This window comes from Amphibalanus amphitrite, unplaced genomic scaffold (assembly GCF_019059575.1).
Source record: "Amphibalanus amphitrite isolate SeventyFive unplaced genomic scaffold, NRLGWU_Aamphi_draft 000455F_arrow, whole genome shotgun sequence".
Lineage (NCBI taxonomy): Eukaryota > Metazoa > Arthropoda > Thecostraca > Balanomorpha > Balanidae > Amphibalanus > Amphibalanus amphitrite.
This window is the reverse complement of record NW_024881949.1, coordinates 10,360-27,527: the sequence shown is the minus strand read 5'-3', so window position 1 is coordinate 27,527 and position 17,168 is coordinate 10,360. Positions and strand designations below refer to the sequence as shown.

At 50.7% G+C, this 17,168-nt stretch overlaps 1 protein-coding gene across 1 annotated transcript in view; it reads right to left on the bottom strand.

Annotated features, from left to right (window-relative positions):
- LOC122391798 (DNA N6-methyl adenine demethylase-like) overlaps positions 1-13,711 on the bottom strand; it is a gene marked incomplete at its 5' end in the record, with an annotated part of 45,238 nt that extends 31,527 nt beyond the window's left edge. The window contains one exon of the mRNA XM_043386049.1: positions 13,543-13,711. Within this exon, the coding sequence (XP_043241984.1) occupies positions 13,543-13,711 (169 nt within the window). The remainder of the gene's footprint in view (positions 1-13,542) is intronic.
- Between the last annotated feature and the right edge of the window lie 3,457 nt (positions 13,712-17,168).

Sequence of the window (17,168 nt, the reverse complement as noted above, 5' to 3'; positions counted from 1 at the left end):
AATGATCTGACCCACGTGTCGTCCCTAATGACCTTGTTCACGTGTCACCCGTAATGGCCATAACCATATGTCTCCGTAATGGTCTTGTCCACGCGCCCTTTTTTGTCCACACGGGAATCATGGTGTGATTCAATCCAAAACGATTTAGACGGAAAATAACCTAAGCTACGAGTTCTGGTCATACAGATGGGAAAACATAATTGACTTCTCTTTTCCTAACGTTCCAAACGTAACTACTTCACCCTCAAACAATGTTAATTATCGGTATAATCGTGTAATTAATAGTTCGTTCAGCAATCCCCAATATGATTGTCAATTTTCATCTAGAAATATAGCCTGCATAACACGATTAGTCAATAAATAAGCCATGGCTATGAGCTAGGGATTGGATGCGATGACTCTCGCTATTGTAAAATCATACGATCAGTTATTGACGGCTCTATATAATCCGACCCCGCATATATTCCCCCAATCTCATATTGATCACTAAGCTGTCGGCAGTTCATCAGTCCCGAATGATTCAGTGGACAATATCATATCGGGAGACATGTAAAACTTGATGTGTCGTCTCGTTGCAGTCAGCGTATTTGCGCCGCAATAAATGCAGCTGTGTCACTGGTGGCTATTCAATATTCATTATTCATAGCCTATGGCTCGAGCGTGGCAGAAGGCTCGGTGAACAAATTAGTAACGTTTTTAAGCCAGTGCAGTGGGGTGGCACCTATAGCCCGACTAAGGAAACCACATCATTCACGTCAATCCCTGACCACACCAACCAAATAACCCCAGCCCAGGTCAACTGGATCAACAATATTCGTAAGAGAATTGTGCAGAGACACTGATCCAGCGAGCCAAAACCAAATGAGCCACAGTCGTCCACCCTGTCACCACGAAACCAAGAAACCGTATGCGTTTCCAACAACAGGACGATACGACGAGAGACAACCGAGACGGGATCACCGGTGCCACGAGTCCCCAAACGTTCACCATATGGTCGTCATCTCATTCCGTAGTGACATATGGACACAAGTCTACAATCACATACGGCAGCTCTCAACACGCTGTGCTGCTAACGCCGGTCGGGGTGCCGGGCAGCGTCCAACCTTTCCCAAGTGAAGAGGTACGGTCAACGAAGGAGAGATGGATTTCCGTTCCACAACTCGTCATCGTGTGGCTGCCGAGATGACTGACAAACATCAACCGATTGGCCTCATGTCGGCGGCCATAGCCATCTGTCTACAAAAAGATCATAGATCAACACTCGACAGAGCGGTCTGAAGGAAGTCTGGAAGATAATTGCAGGACGAGAGATGGACGTATGTGGATGATAGGTACCCACACATCTCTGAGCAGAACGGATACAGTTTCTAAAAGCACTCACTCACTGGTCTGAGAGGGACTTCTATGGAAGGATAATAGCCATTTTCTATAGCGGCAGTCGATATGTGATGGCATCATCCATTCAGAAATGGCCAACGGATGATATTGGATCCCAGTAAGCTAGCCGATCGATACGAGATTGATAATGAAGTGGGCTCCTTCACGGCAAAATGGATTACAGAAAATTATTTCGTCTTCCGTTATGATGCCTGTACTTACCAAACGTTTTTCTATTGATATAGAATGCTTGCTGATAAGTCCGGACCATACAAAGCGAACTGCATAAAATATCATGCAGCCATCGGGTAGGTAGCCGCGGCACATAATTGATAAGGCTCGCGCCTCGCTACGTAAAGGAAACATGAATTCCATTGGCGGAGATGCATATGTGAGGTAAGTGCAGCATTATACTACGACTTAACATGATCGCAGCGCAATGATGAAAAGACGTTAAATGACAAGAAGAACATCTGTAATTATCCAAGTCATCACGGAATAATCAAGCAAAACTATAAATCGAAATATCTCGTAACCAAACAGCAGGGAGTAAAGATTGACCGAAGGCCCATTAAGCGACGAGGCGAATGAACAAACCGTCGTCATGAACTCAGGGTTGACAAACGAGCCAACCATGGTATAATACACGATCGGTCCTACATCAAAGGCTATAATTGTACCTCGAACCGCAATAGACCATCTCAGGGATTATTCATGATTATTGTATGGAGTTCCCGAGGTCGGGTAGGATTTAATCGTGGCGAGAAGCACACCTTTCATTATTGAGTTATTGGAATAAGATGCATGAGTGTGAGATGATGTTTTTCGTAAAAACAACACTAAGAATGGAATAAGATGCATCTTCAATAAATTTGAATTTTGAAATTATGAATAATTAGTAGTTGAGTTATCATGCAAGCATTCATTTGCTCTAAGCTATTTCGGGCATTTAATATAAATGTAAGTAACGTAATTAATTATGTGAGTGCCCTCCTGGCATGACGGTGAAATGAGCTATCAAATGTCGCGTTAACTCGCCCACTTTTGCCGCCCCGGTATCGCATGGCACAGCAAACAGCGCGTTACGAGCTGAGTCCCAGAAACCGAGGCGGACCCGCTCGTTACGCGCCAGCTCATGTCGCTTTCACCGTGAGCGAGCCGGAAACGAGGAGTCACCCGCGTCACCTGGCGTGACCCAGCGTCACTGAACGTCACCTGACGTCCAGGTGTCACTCATGGGGTAAGGTCAATTTGACCAGCGACTATGGCGTTGTTATCACGCCAATTATAACGCTAACGGAACGTAACAGTCTGTGACAGTGGGCTTTGGGTCTTCGTAACACCGTGGAATCCTCATAGCGTAAATGCAGCGTGGTTGGCCTCGCCCAAATAAATATCAGTTTCACGCGACCAGCTGAGGCACAAATATCCCTGCTCGCAACGTTACCGTCGAGTCGCTAGCATGGAAAACCACAACCCTTACCATTAGGAGGAACGAGGCGCCTTCAACAGCAGGACCAGCAGGACCAACCAAACACCACGCGCACATCACTGCTTCATCGGCACGGCACAGCATAGGCGCAGCACGGGGGCTGAGGTGGGACTGTACTGCTGGTGTCACCAATCCGCGCCAGCCGCGGTCCCTATCTTATCGTGAGCTGAGCCGCCTTCTGGCCATATGGCAGCGCACATAGTTACCGACGCACGTCACTCAGACAGCACACAGTGTGTGTGGAGGCGGTGTGCGCTGACACCGGTAAACACCGGTATAACGCACCTTGATACCGCTATACGGAGTACAACGTACGCACATCCAGACGTATGTGTGGGAAGTACACGGACAGCTCACGTGGACACCTGTGTCAAGGGTACTTGCCGAGTACTGACGTGACTGCAAGACACTACACAGACACTAGACAGCCTCTGAGACTGGGCTGACGAATTCGCTCCCGTTCAAACAACGGGAAGGGACCGCCGCGACACGAGACACCCGTCAGAGATCAATACCGAGCCTCCGCGAGCGACAGACGCCGCGAGAACGCGAGCCCGCCTCCAGTTGAGCTGACATTCCACAGACAGCGACCAGAATACAACAGGAGGCGTGAGGGAGGTCCGGCCAGGCGCCGCCACCGAATATCGTCCAGACTCCGCCACCGAATATCGGCCAGACGCCACCGAATATCGATCGTTTGACGGCAGAATAGCCGACAAACGGACGATGACATGGTCCAGTCACAGCAGGCGCCGCGCTCACACCGACTGCAGGGGGACAGTGTGTCGCTGTGTCCATTCCTCGGACCACACCGGCGTCGTTGCCGACATAGGACACACGCCAGGGGTGTTGCACGGTGCTGGCGAGTGCGCATTCGATGCGAAGGATGACCGGCGTGTCTGGGACAACCATCGAACCAACACTGATTCACAGCGTCCGACAGACCTGTTGACATCCACGACGGAATTACGCTCACCAGACAAGACTCACAACTCACCGGACTACGACCACAGCCCACCAGACTCGTAAAACTCACCCGCTCACCCATGAAGCCCGCCTCTACACTGCACACCATCTCACCGACACACCACTCCCGCTGCTCCGCGTCGGACTGCGGCCTCAGCCTTCGACGGCCGTCCGTCTGCCGAGGGCCGCTCCCCTGTGTCCCTTCCCCTCCAGTGGCCGTCTCCGCTCCCTTCGGACAGCACTTACAAGCAGGGATGCGGAGCCGTGGAAATTTCAGACGGCTCCGACTCCGGCTCCGGCTCCGGAGAAAAAAATCGGCTCCGGCTCCGGCTCCGGCTCCGGGTGAAATGTCATGGCGGCTCCGGCTCCGGCTCCGGCTCCGAGTAAAATGATCCGGCTCCGGCGGCTCCGGCTCCGGCGGCTCCGGCTCCGGCTTCTACTAAGTACATCCCCTATGCGATCAATTAAATACGGGTGGAAGAAAAAAGGCGATGGGATTGGTGCACGTTGCTACTGTATTTGTATAACAAGGCTATTTTGAATACCACATTGTTTTACGCCTTGTAGGTGGTGGCAGCATTGCTTTGAATGCGAGGCGAGGTGTAACCGTGTATGCACTGGCGGTCGCAGCCGCTAGCAAAAGGGGGGGGGGGGGCAAAGTCACACTCGCGGGACATAACATTTATCCGTCACCGGGAGGGGGGGGGGGGTGATCGGCTAATTTTTTACGTCCACGAGGCGCCGCACAGTTGGCATTACTTATGCTTCATCCATCTCATTCTTGCGTGAAATCTTTGAGCTCAATTTAAGGCAAAATCACCAGTTCCATTTACCGTCTCACGGTGTGCCCACCGGTCGGGCCGCTGCACCGTCCATGACGACGGATCGGTGTAGCATAGGTATACTGGAAGGTCAGGCACGCGGATTCATGACCTTACCACTATAAAACAATTCGGAAAAGTACAGATACATCTTGCTAAAAAGTACAGATACCTCTTGCTTTTAACCCTATTAGTGGCAGGGGGGGGGGGGGGGTTGTTTTTATCCACCCCTCAGGTTTTTCGGGAACATCTCCGAAACCGCTGAAGCTACGATGCTGAAATTTTCTGACTTTTCCTAAAACTAAATTGGGCACATTCCCTGAAAATTTCAAGTTCATAACTTTACCAGGGGCGGCTCCAGAGCACTGGGAATTGGGGGTCCTATTCGTGAAGCGAGTCTCCTGCGGGGCTTCGCAACGGCTCTGTTGGGGCTCACTCAACCTGCCTAGTCCTACTGCTAAAAAGACTGGCCCTGAGCCCTAAGGACTTCATCAGTCTCTGCCAGCCCCAGGACCCACACCGGCTCATGGGGTCCCGACCTCGAAATATGAGGGAATCAGCGCGGGACAATCAGGACGTAAAGCAATCTCGATCAGGACCAACGTAAGGCTGTGCCGGAGACTGCGTGAGCCCTCTGATCTTCAGAAACCCACCCATGTATGTTTTCATGTAGAGGCTAGTTTAGGGCCCTCAGAGACCAGTACAGGGCCTGCAAACTACAAAGGCCAGTAGTTTGAGACCATCAGAGACCGTGTTGGGCTCTCAGAGGCTAATGTGGGTCCTTACTCAGTACAGGCCAGCATGGGCCCTCAGAGGTCAGCGTGGGGCCCTAAAAGACCGGCATGAGCCGTCGTTGGACCCCAGAGGCCAGCAGAGGGCCCTCAAAGGCCAAGATGGGCCCTCCTCAGAGGCCAATGCAGACCCTTAGAGGCCGGCATCGGGTCTTCAGCAGCCAGTGCGGGGCCCTTATTGGCACTTAAAGGTTCGTCTTGGGACACCAGAGACAGAAATAAGGCCACCAGAGACCGGTGTGAGACCCTCAGGCCTCAGACGCCGGTTGGGACCCCTGAGGCCGGTTAGGGGCCCTCGTAGGCCAGATGTGGGGCCTCAGAGGTTGATGTAGGCTCTTAGCGGTCAACGTGGGCGCTTGACCGCCACTGAAGTTCCCTCAGAGGTCAGTGTAGGACGTTCAAAGACTGGTGTGGGAGCTATATTAATAGCTGGGCGTGGGTTTTTTTAGCTTCGTGACGATCGAATAATTGCCAGGGCCCCATACACCTATATGGGGGGCGGGGCCCATTGGTTGTTTGAGGGGGGCAAATGATATGATGGCCCCCTTTATTGACCTTTGGGGGCATGGCCCTGATGCCCCCCCCCCCGGCCCCCCGCGACCGCCGCTGTGTACACATTACACACATGCCTCTGAGATTACATACTTAGCTCATGCAAACTCTATGCAGGCCCCGGAGATCCCACGCTAATCCTTAACCCTCGCCCGCACATGGGGTGGTTGCCACCCCCCCAGGCAGTCTTTCTGCTCTGCACTCAACATTTTTAGAGCTAGAAGGCTGATTTTTCGTATAGCTGCTCGTCTATCCTTTCTTGATGTCCACTGAAAATTTCAAGTTTCTGTGATGTTTGGTTTCGGAGATATGACCTTGTTTTTCAGGTCATGTCATGACCCAAATGGCCAATTCTCAAAATCTTGCGTTTGCCATGGGCCTTGTGAGCTTTTGACACCCTGATTTCGGCCTTTTTTGCCAGTCTTACCTCCCACCTATCATGGAACATATTGTTCGACGATGTACAGGGGCCAAGGTCAGGGTCAAGGTCAACCTAGGTCATCTAAGATAATTGCGTTTTAGGCAAGCTGAATTTACTTTTTGTGAAGTTGTTTGACTGCATTTTTGGTAAAAGCTTCTCAGATCATGATTTCATGTGATATGGACCCAAAAACAATCGGTGCACACATCAGTATACACACAGACACACACAGACATACAAACACATATAATTGACCTTGACCTAACTTGACCTGAAATGACCTCAGCAGCAAAATCCTGGTCGGATAGTGTGACAAAGAGGTTCTAGCTGGCTTGGCACCAGAAAACAGCATCGTCATCGGTATTTGATAAGCAGCGCACTTGATATCCAACGGTGACCCAAAACAGCAACATTTTTTAGTTTGACCTGACCTGGAAGGTCAATGACTGACCTGAGAAGGTAAAACTGGGTATCATTGGATTTGTCTCTTCCCAAAGAATCTTTTTGGTCTTTACTGCTAAGCTCTATCTCCAACAGGAACGAAATGGCGCGGGGGGTGGCAACCACCCCCCCCCCCCCCCCCATGTGCGTTCTAGGATGGGAAAATGGCATGTGCGGGCGAGGGTTAAGAAACGAAGCCGGCATACGGCGTCACCACCGGGCTTCTGAGGTGCACAGCACCAGCCCATGAGGTCTTACTTTAGTGTCTTGGAGCCAATCTCCTTTAGCAGGGCCCACCCGCCACTGCCGAAGAGGGTCTCATGCCAGCCATTGCTGAATGCTGGGCCTACGAGAGCCTCAAGTAAACCCACGCTGATATTCCATATAAGATCCGGCCATACTCGTGAACCGGTGCCAGCGACGCTGACCGCCAAATTGACAGAATGCGAAGCCCACTCATGAGTGAAATTTACGTCCCTTGATGGCGCAAGAAAGAAAATGAAACATACGAAAAGCTTTTCTAGGACTTTTGTTCGATCTGAAAGGTGGGGCCAAAAGATAGTATGGCCCCACCTTTCAGCACCAAAGGGGGGCCATGGCCCCCGTGCCCCCCCCCCCCCCCTGCGACCGCCAGTGCGTGTATGCGAACACAGCACTGAAGGAAGAGAACACTGACCAGGACCTCGACGGTCCCTACTGTCAAACCGAACTAGGTAAATAATTGTTTCCTCTAAAGAAAAGGAGCCGGAGTCGCCCCCTTTTTTGACGGCTCCGGCTCCGGCTCCGGCTCCGGGCTACATTGTTTCACGGCTCCGGCTCCGGCTCCGGCTCCGGGCAAAATATGCCGGCTCCGGCGGCTCCGGCTCCGGCTCCGGCTCCGGCTCCGCATCCCTGCTTACAAGACCTCCCCTCTGTACTGATATCGACCTATCTTTCGAACGGGCCCGCCGCCGCCGACGGCAGCGCCCCTGGCGGTGAGATGTGGAACCACTAGCAATGGGATCAGAGGCCGGTAGCCCGAGGCTCTGCCCTTCTGCGAAATAATCTCCGAGTTACTCATTGTAAAGGCAACCTCAAAAGACGGCTGCATATAGCAACACATTACACAACTTCAAAGCATCAAGCAGAGTCTGGTTCCACTGAAATTTAACCAGACCGAAATGGCAAGTAGATTTAAAAGCATGGAATTGGGGCATATTTCATTAACTGGTGACTACCAAGCGGTTTGTAATGGATGAACACCGTTCCGTGCTTCTATCCTCAGGATACTGAAATCCTTCTCCTCCACGCCGCTACCCCTCTCCGGGCTGGACAGGCAACTTTATCTCATGCGGGCTGCTCCCTTGGAGCGGCACCGCTGCTCCTGAGGGAGCGCACCCCGTAGCCGGGTGCAGTGAGTGCCTTGGGGCTGGGTGGCCTGTCCTCTGGACGGGCTCAGTCCCGGCGACTCACTAGGGTGCCTGCCCAGACCAATGTCTCCCCCTAATTCCTATCATCCTTCCGGCTCTGCAATGGTCTTGTCAGACCGAAAGGGCCTAACCCAAAAAAAAATGGATGAATTACTATAGGGAGACATATTAGTATCACCAACAACCCCTGATTAGTTTCAGAAATCATCGTTGGATTACACAGAGAAGCTCACATAAAGGCTTACCACGAATATATTTTATCATCACGAAATGCGGAAGCAAAATATGGTGATAGCAGACGGAGACCCAACTTTCACTTTGAAAAGCGACATTACCTAAATTACCATTCCAATCAATGCAGTTCATGGGACGAGTTTCACATACCATTTTACATTATGTAGGTACAATGACAAGACCGAGTCCAAGTAAATGTCTGCAGTGCAGCTCCCATCACCCAGTCCCGTTTAAAGAAAAGTTGAATGGACAAACCAGTCCCACAGCTTGTTGATAGCTTGTGTATTCATGTATTTTTCTGACATACTGAAAACTGAACGTGCACGTGCACGTAACTGAGCAGATACCAATCAGCGGTTTGCATTTCAATGCTCCACTGACGTCATCGATGAGAACTGACAGAATCGGGCCCGGGCACGCGACTCGCCAGTCACGCCTTATACCCGTTAGTGGCTGTGGACTGGCCTGAGGAATGAAGAAGTGTAGCTGATAGACGCCTCACTGGAGCCTTCAGCGAGGCTGCAGCGACGACGGAGCACCGTCTTATGTGTGCAACTTATGTAAGTGAGGTGAGGTAGGCTCGGATCCTGGGGCATTCCACGATAGATCGTACCACTTTTTTCCAATTTGACACCCTCATCTCTCGGATTTTAACAATAATTTGTCTAAGGGGTAATCAGGGGCTCTGAATTCTCCTGTAACAATTTCAGGCTTATCAGATGAGTGGTTTTTGAGTTATAGTGTATAACATGTTTTAGATCTTGCGTTGCAGCCCCAAGTTTGGCGGGCTGTAACTCTAAGACGAATAATCCAAATGCCAAATGCTATACGACATTGAACTTGCATTGAAACAAAGAATAATATGCATTTTTAAAATTTTGAAATATATACTATTTTTGATATATAACACCTCGAGTTTCCTTTCATTTGCATTTTTATGCCATTGGGACCAAATTTTTTTGAATTTTTATTTACTTAAAAACATCTTTGGGTCATTTTTAAGTAGCATGCAAAAATTTAGGAAGGTGTTCTTTCTATAAATGTACTTATTTTGCGTCACCGTAATGGTCTCGAATTGTGATTTCGGAAGAGAGCCTACAAATGGTGTGGTAAAGCTGCCTAGTGACATCACTGGTTACTGAAAGCTCAATTGAAGTAATTTTTGCCTCACTTTTGCATTGTTGACCTTGCGTGACGTCATTTGTGCGTCACTAGGGTCATAAGAGTTTTTCGTCAATAACTCTCGATCAAATTGAGCTAGAGAGACGGGAAAGCTACCAATGGACTCGGGAAGACCTTGCGAATCGAATGATGTGCAATATGATCTCATTCATCCAGCTTCGTGGCCTGACCCGACTGTTAACCATCTCTGTAGCGGCGCTGTTTGTCCAGCGCCGCGCTGGTTGGCTTTGCCGCGGACTCGGGCGGTCACGTGATGCCCGGGGGCTGGCTGCCGGCTGGGCCGCCCGGTTGGGGAGCGGAGCCAAATACACGGCAGTGTGCTGACCCGAGGTCAGCGACTTAAGCTGACCTCACCAGAACAAACAGTATACCATTCGACGCGCCGGAGCTAGGCAAACACAAAGATGCTAAAATCGCGGCTCTACGACAATTTGTTGCGAAGTTATCTATCAAAAACCGGACCCGTAATTTGGGTCACTTGAAATGACCTCAGGGGTCACCAATCAACCCGAGACCTTAAAATAAGGTATCATTCGATGCATCTTGTAACGGCGCACATGCTCGTTTTTTCCGCAATGTTCTAGCTCCATTAGAGGCGAAACGGCGAGCTGGGGTCGTACACTCGGGGGCAGATTGATGTTCCACAACTCTTTATCCACCGGGTTCCTATGGCTCAGCATTGGCAGCAGCCGCCTGGTACCGGTAGACTGTGCCGCTTCACTTACTTGTCAAGCGGCACAGCCTACCCACACCGTATGACACCGGTCTGGGTCGGTGGCTAGAAGGCGATGTGGGCCGCCTGTGACGTCAGCGCAGCGGTGAGGGCCGAGCCCGGGGGCATGGCTCGGGTCGGCGCGGCGCGGCGGCCGGCGAGGGCTGGGGAGTGAGGCGGGGTGGGAGGGTGGGAGCATGGACCATCGCGCCGCGCGGCTGAGCGAGTGTAGTTGACTCTCGCGTCTCAAGGCGGCAATTATTCTACCTAACAATTGCGCTAAAACAGTTGTTAAAATATCCTATGCCCAAGACAGCGCCTATCATCATACTTGCCATGAGCATTACGGCATATTTTAACGTGGCATTGGGACAGCCGATAGAATTTATATCACACGTGCATCGAGTTGCGGAGCTACATTGTTTATAACAGACAAGTATTTATTAAGGCCTTGATTGAGCTCATTGTTGGTGTCTATTATTTCGCACAGCAATCGTCCAGAGACGTGGGAACTGCGGTTTTTGGATAGCGCGGCAGCCAACGCCCCAACTTTAAGCAAATTTTACTGTTCCTCTAACCCTCGCCCGCACATGGGGGGGGTGGTTGCCACCCCCCCCCCCCAGGTAGTCTTTCTGCTCTGCACTCAACATTTTTAGAGCTAGAAAGCTGATTTTTCGTATAGCTGCTCGTCTATCCTTTCTTGATGTTCGCTGAAAATTTCAAGTTTCTGTGATTTTTGGTTTCGGAGATATGACCTTGTTTTTCAGGTCATGTCATGACCTAAATGGCCAATTCTCAACATCTTGCGTTTGCCATGGGCCTTGTGAGCTTTTGACACCCTGATTTCGGCCTTTTTTGCCAGTCTTACCTCCCACCTATCATGGAACATGTTGTTCGACGATGTACAGGGGTCAAGGTCAGGGTCAAGGTCAACCTAGGTCATCTAAGATAATTGCGTTTTAGGCACGCTGAATTTATTTTTTGTGAAGTTTTTTGATTGCATTTTTGGTAAAAGCTTCTCAGATCATGATTTCATGTAATATGGACCCAAAAACAATCGGTGCACACATCAGTATACACACAGACACACACAGACATACAAACACATATAATTGACCTTGACCTAACTTGACCTGAAATGACCTCAGCAGCAAAATTCTGGTCGGGTAGTGTGACAAAGAGGTTCTAGCTGGCTTGGCACCAGAAAACAGCATCGTCATCGGTATTTGATAAGCAGCGCACTTGATATCCAGCGGTGACCCAAAACAGCAACATTTTTTAGTTTGACCTGACCTGGAAGGTCAATGACTGACCTGAGAAGGTAAAACTGGGTATCATTGGATTTGTCTCTTCCCAAAGAATCTTTTTGGTCCTTACCGCTAAGCTCTATCTCCATCAGGAACGAAATGGCGCGGGGGGGGGTGGCAACCACCCCCCCCCCCCCCCCCATGTGCGTTCTAGGATGGGAAAATGGCATGTGCGGGCGAGGGCTAATGTGTGATCGCAGCGACCAATAGCAAACCGTTCCAACTAGGAGCAAATAAGTTGCGCACCTGGGACGGTTCGAACCGGGCTTCTCCAACCGGTCACCCTACGACGCTATAGCGTGCATCCACTGAGCTACCGAGACCACCGACTACCCGCCGCGGTCAAACGCGATAATATGTCACAAAACTGTCATTGGCGGTCAGCGGGTGAATGTCAATTTGTTTTGTGCTGACAGGGAGCATTCCCGGTAGCTCAGTGGATGAACGCTCGTATCGTGAGCTGACCGGTGGGGGAAGCCCGGTTCGAAGTTCGAACCCTCCTGAGTGTCCGACTTTTTGGCTCCTGGTTGGAACGGTTTGCTATTGGTGGCTGCGACCTCATATTAGAGGAACAGTAATAATCGCTTTAAATTGGGGCGTTAGCTGCCGCACTATACCCATACCCCTAGTTCCCACGTCTCTAGACGATTGCCGTGCGAAACGATAGACACCAATCTGCTCAATCAAGGCCTCAATACTAACATGTTATGCAAAATATAGCTCCGCACCTCGATGCACGGGTGACAAGTTCTATCGGCTGTCCCATTGCCACGCTTAAGTGCTTCGTAATACGCATGGCAAGTAAATGATAGGCGCTGTCTTGGGCATAGGGCATTTTAACAAATGCTTTAGCGCAATTGCTGGGTAGAATAATTGGCAAATGGAGACGCGAAAGTTAACTACACTCGCTCAGCCGCGCGATGGTCCGTACTCCCACCCCACCTCACTCCTCAGCCCTCGCCAGCCGCCGCGCCGCGCCGACCCGAGCCATGCCCCCGGGCTCGGCCCTCACCGCTGCGCTGACGTCACAGGCGGCCCACATCACCTTCCAGCCACCGACCCAGACCGATGTCATACGGTGTGGGTAGGCTGTGCCGCTTGACAAGTAAGTGAAGCGGCACAGTCTACCGTTACCAGGCGGCTGCTGCCAATGCTGAGCCATAGGAGCCCGGTGGATAAAGAGTTGTGGAACATCAATCTGCCCCCGAGTGTACCAACCCCCGGAAACCCATTTTGTATACATTTATATGAGGATCTTATAGAAAGAACACCTTTCTAATTTTTTGCATGTCGATTTTAAAGGACCTGAAGTTTATTTTGAAGAAATAAAAATGGCAAAAATTTTGGTCCCAAGGGCCATTATAGACAATTTAAAAATATACTACGCCTTTTTTCAATATGTAAAGCTTTTCTTTCCAATTTTAAAAATACTGTATTAATCTTTGATTCATCGTTAGTTCAAAGCTGTTTACCGTTTGTTGCTTGCTTAGCTCGTTTTTGAGTTATAGCTCATCAAACTCACCCTTACAATCTGAAGTTTAGAAAATATTATGCAATGTAACTCAAAAAGTTTTCATCTGAGAAGTCTGATATTTTGGCAGGTGTTTTTGGAGCCTACGATTACCCCTTGTACCAATTTTCATTCAAATCTGAGAGATGAGGGTGACGGGCCTGGTACGATCTATCGTGGAATGCCCCTCCTACCTCACATAAGCTCTGCTCTAACTTGACCGGGTACCTGGCTAGCCTGCCAGCGACCGTCTTTTCACCTGACCTCACAGATTCCCATCCTGCGCTGACCCGGCAGCGACCCGATCTGCCCCGACCGCGCACTGACCTGAAGAGGTCGAGCTGCCGCAGCACCACCACGGGGTTCTGGACGGCCTCCTGGTAGAGCCTCTCGATGGCCCCCGGTCGGCTGTCGGCAGTGAACAGTAGCCGCTCCTCGCCATAGTTGGTGTGGTGGTGCTCGGTGCGCTCGCTGAATGCCGTCAGGTCACTCTCAGCTGCGGAGAGAGGAAGAACAGGGGTCACAGGGGGCTACAATACAGTCACAACACGGTCAAAAGGTGACAGAAGCTCAAAAGGGGCAGAGATGACAATGGGTCATAATACAGGCCAGAAAGACGTGGGTCCCGGGTCACAGCAGGTCGCGTGACAGGCTACAGGGAGGGGGTGTGTCAGAGCGTCACAGAAGAGGTCACAGAAGGGTTACACAAATCAGCGGTGCTATAGAGGTTACCACTAGGTTTTCAGTCACTACATGATAGGACAAGCATGAGGCGGATTGAGCGCATCGTAAGCCATAGGGCATTGCTATCTCGTTAAATCCCAGCACGACCGGCCTATAGCCCAGTGGAGACCGCAAGTTTCGGAGTTCCACGAGGTTTCGACGGTGACAAAGTGACACTGTAAACACAATTGAAATGCTGTAGAGCCGTGACGGTAAATCAAAGTGTACATGTTATTGCACTGATCATCCCAAAAACACCTAGCAACATGGTATATCACAGGAACAACTACTACAAAACCTATTGTTCCAGTGCCTGACACCCACTGCACCGTAACGTTTCCCCGATATCCATCCACGATCTCTCAGCTGGCGCTGAGTCAGCCGGCTCAGCCGACCAAATCCGCTCAATCGGCAGTGTTCATCTCTTCCTCAATGGGTCTGCAGCGGCCTGCAGCCGCGGCGGGGCGCCGGCGAGCCGCGAGGCGGCGCCTCACTGGCCGCACCTGGCGCGGGCCGCATACCGGCCGGCCGGCACCTGACATGGCTGCAGTCCGCAGAGCAGGGCCGTGACCGCCGCCGGCGCCGGCACCCTCTCCGCCAAGGCCGAGACGGGCCGGGCTGGACTGGACGCGCGAGCCGCGCCGAGCCCCAGCCCGCACCGGCCCGGCGTGTGTTCTAGGGTTGGCGGGGGACCGATGCACAGTGGGCCGATATGCCATTCTAGCGCGACGGGGCCTGAATCTTCGAACGGAACCCTTGGTTTTTCGCGAGTAATTCGCGTAAAAAGCGGCCGATCGCAACGAAACTTTCAGTACCCTCGCGATAACTACTTTTACAGCTAACCTGAAAATTTCATGACCCTGACCTTAATGATCTTTGACCTATGACCTTCTTTCGAGACCATGTTTGGCCGGAATCGCGATTCAGCGTATGTCGGCTCGCATTAGCCGCGGGTTTGCAGTCTTTTCTTGGTTTAAAGCGTTCAAACATGGGATATTATGTTGCTCCCATGCATTAGGGTGGGTGTCAAGGTCACCAGAAGGTCAGGTAAGGTCATTGACCTTTAATGACCTTGGTTCACTTTTTCGAGTTTACATGTTTCTAGGCTAGTTTTTGGAGCTGAATTCGAATCTAGCAACCATTTGAACATTTACTATGTAGCTTTGGTGCCTTCGTATAATGTTACAAAGCTGTCAGAGGCGGTTGCCACCTACTGCAAATACCCGGCAAAACCCTTACTGGTTGACCTGACCTGACCTGACCCGACCTGGCCTAAATGTATGAAGACATCATCTATGATCGTAAATAACATTATATTCGTGATCAGCACCCAAAAAACCCATAGCAGCCACCCTTTACGACGTTTTAACAGGTCCCGATTTTCCCGACTTTTGGGTCATTGACCTGACCTGGAAGGTCAACCGATGACCTAGGACCTTACAATTGGGTATCATCAGCTTCCTCTTGTCACGGGCAACACGCTCGTCTTTTCCGCGAAGCTCTAGCTCGATCAGGGGCGAAACGGCGGGGGGGTCCAACGGACCTCTTCTATACGTTCGCGACTGGAAAAACACCACTAGGGGCGAGGGTTAAGCCAAATCTGAGGGCTTATTTCAGAAAGACCGCTAAAAGAGCAATTGAATGCACTTTTCCGCGACGATGTAGCTCTATTGGTCCCCGAGGTAAGGGCCGGTTTTCGAGAAATGTTGATATATGCAACATTTTACCTTTGATGACCTCTGGTGACGTGACCTTTGACCTGACCTAGAAATGACTAACAACTCCATCTGGAATTTCGGGCGCTCTTTCGAATGCCACTTACTACGTGTCGCTATGTGGCCCAAGAGCCGAGTTAGAAGGGGAGTGTTCAATCAACATCTCCTGGCCCGGCGCGTTTGACGCCGAGCACCGGTCCGGCGCGGGTTGATGTTTGGCTGCTACATCCAAAGTCGCAAAAAGTCGCAAAAAATGACTGTTGGATCTTGTAGTGCAATGATTCATTGACATGTAGCGAGATTTTCGAAGCGGTACTCCGCGGTACTTTTTTTAAAAGTCTATTTGTGTGTGACATCAATTATGTGAAATTCTATTTTCGTCTTTAAATCTTTGTGGTGCCAATACATCATAACCAAGTAAGAGTTCGCCATTTTCATGTGGTTATGTGTGTTCTGCAGACCCGGAGCTATCGTTTGATGTATATAAATGTGGAATTCCTCTTCAAATTGTGATTGTTTTCGTGGATCAAAGATACGTTGTCGAAGAGTGCGGGGGACGAGTTCGGTCCAAACGATTCCGAAGTTCGTGTTTAAGCTGAGTTTTCGCCATGAAATAGCAATTGTGTTGGAAAACAAAGACCACAGCAATGTAGTATGATCATTTTTGAACAAATTGGTATAGGTTTCATTGCACATCCACAAAGTTCGATTTTTTTACCCATGTCGTGCTAGACCTGGCGATCGGCCCAGTGTGCGATGGAACACAAACGGAGCACCAGTAGTCTCCAGCGGAACACCTGCGGAGCTTCAAAAGAACACCAGCGGACGGAGCATCGTAGTACCGTGGGATCACCAACCGAGACAGGAAGCAGGAACAATCATCCGCCGCCGGCAGCGATAATCCGCCATTCACGGATTTGTCAGCCGGTCATGAACAACCACACGGAAAAGTAAGAGTGATCATAAAACCGGTGCCGGTGTGATATAGGTTTGGGACGTGCTGATGGTCCAGGAACTGAGGTGCAGTTAGGGTATCTCCTGTGGAGCTGTGGAGGTCAGAGTTTTGGCGCGCAGTGCCGGCGAGGCGCGCAGTTCAAACGGAACCGGTCGGCGAGCACAGACACAGTTGCCGGGCCGTTTGTCACGACCGAGATTACCGGCACGCACGCCGGCGGCTACAAGGCGGAGGGAGGCACCGCCGCTCTGTTTGTTATACAGTGTCGGTGGGAGGCATAGCACGTCGTGGACTCTCACGGCATAAGGATGCACCAAGAGAACTGTTCGCTGCTAATGTCAGTGGGCCTCATTACAGTTTCAGTCATAAGCATAAGACAGCACGGAACACGGCAATTGATTTCGAGGTTTATTTGAAAATAAATGCTAAGTTTGCATCCGTTTCAACACAGGATGTGAGGGGTTGAAGAGTTAGCAAAGGTTCACAAGCACAGCTTTTCCACAGAGCACGTTCTGATCCTAGCTCTCCACCCGAGCAGCCCAAGGTCAGGACCAGGGCTC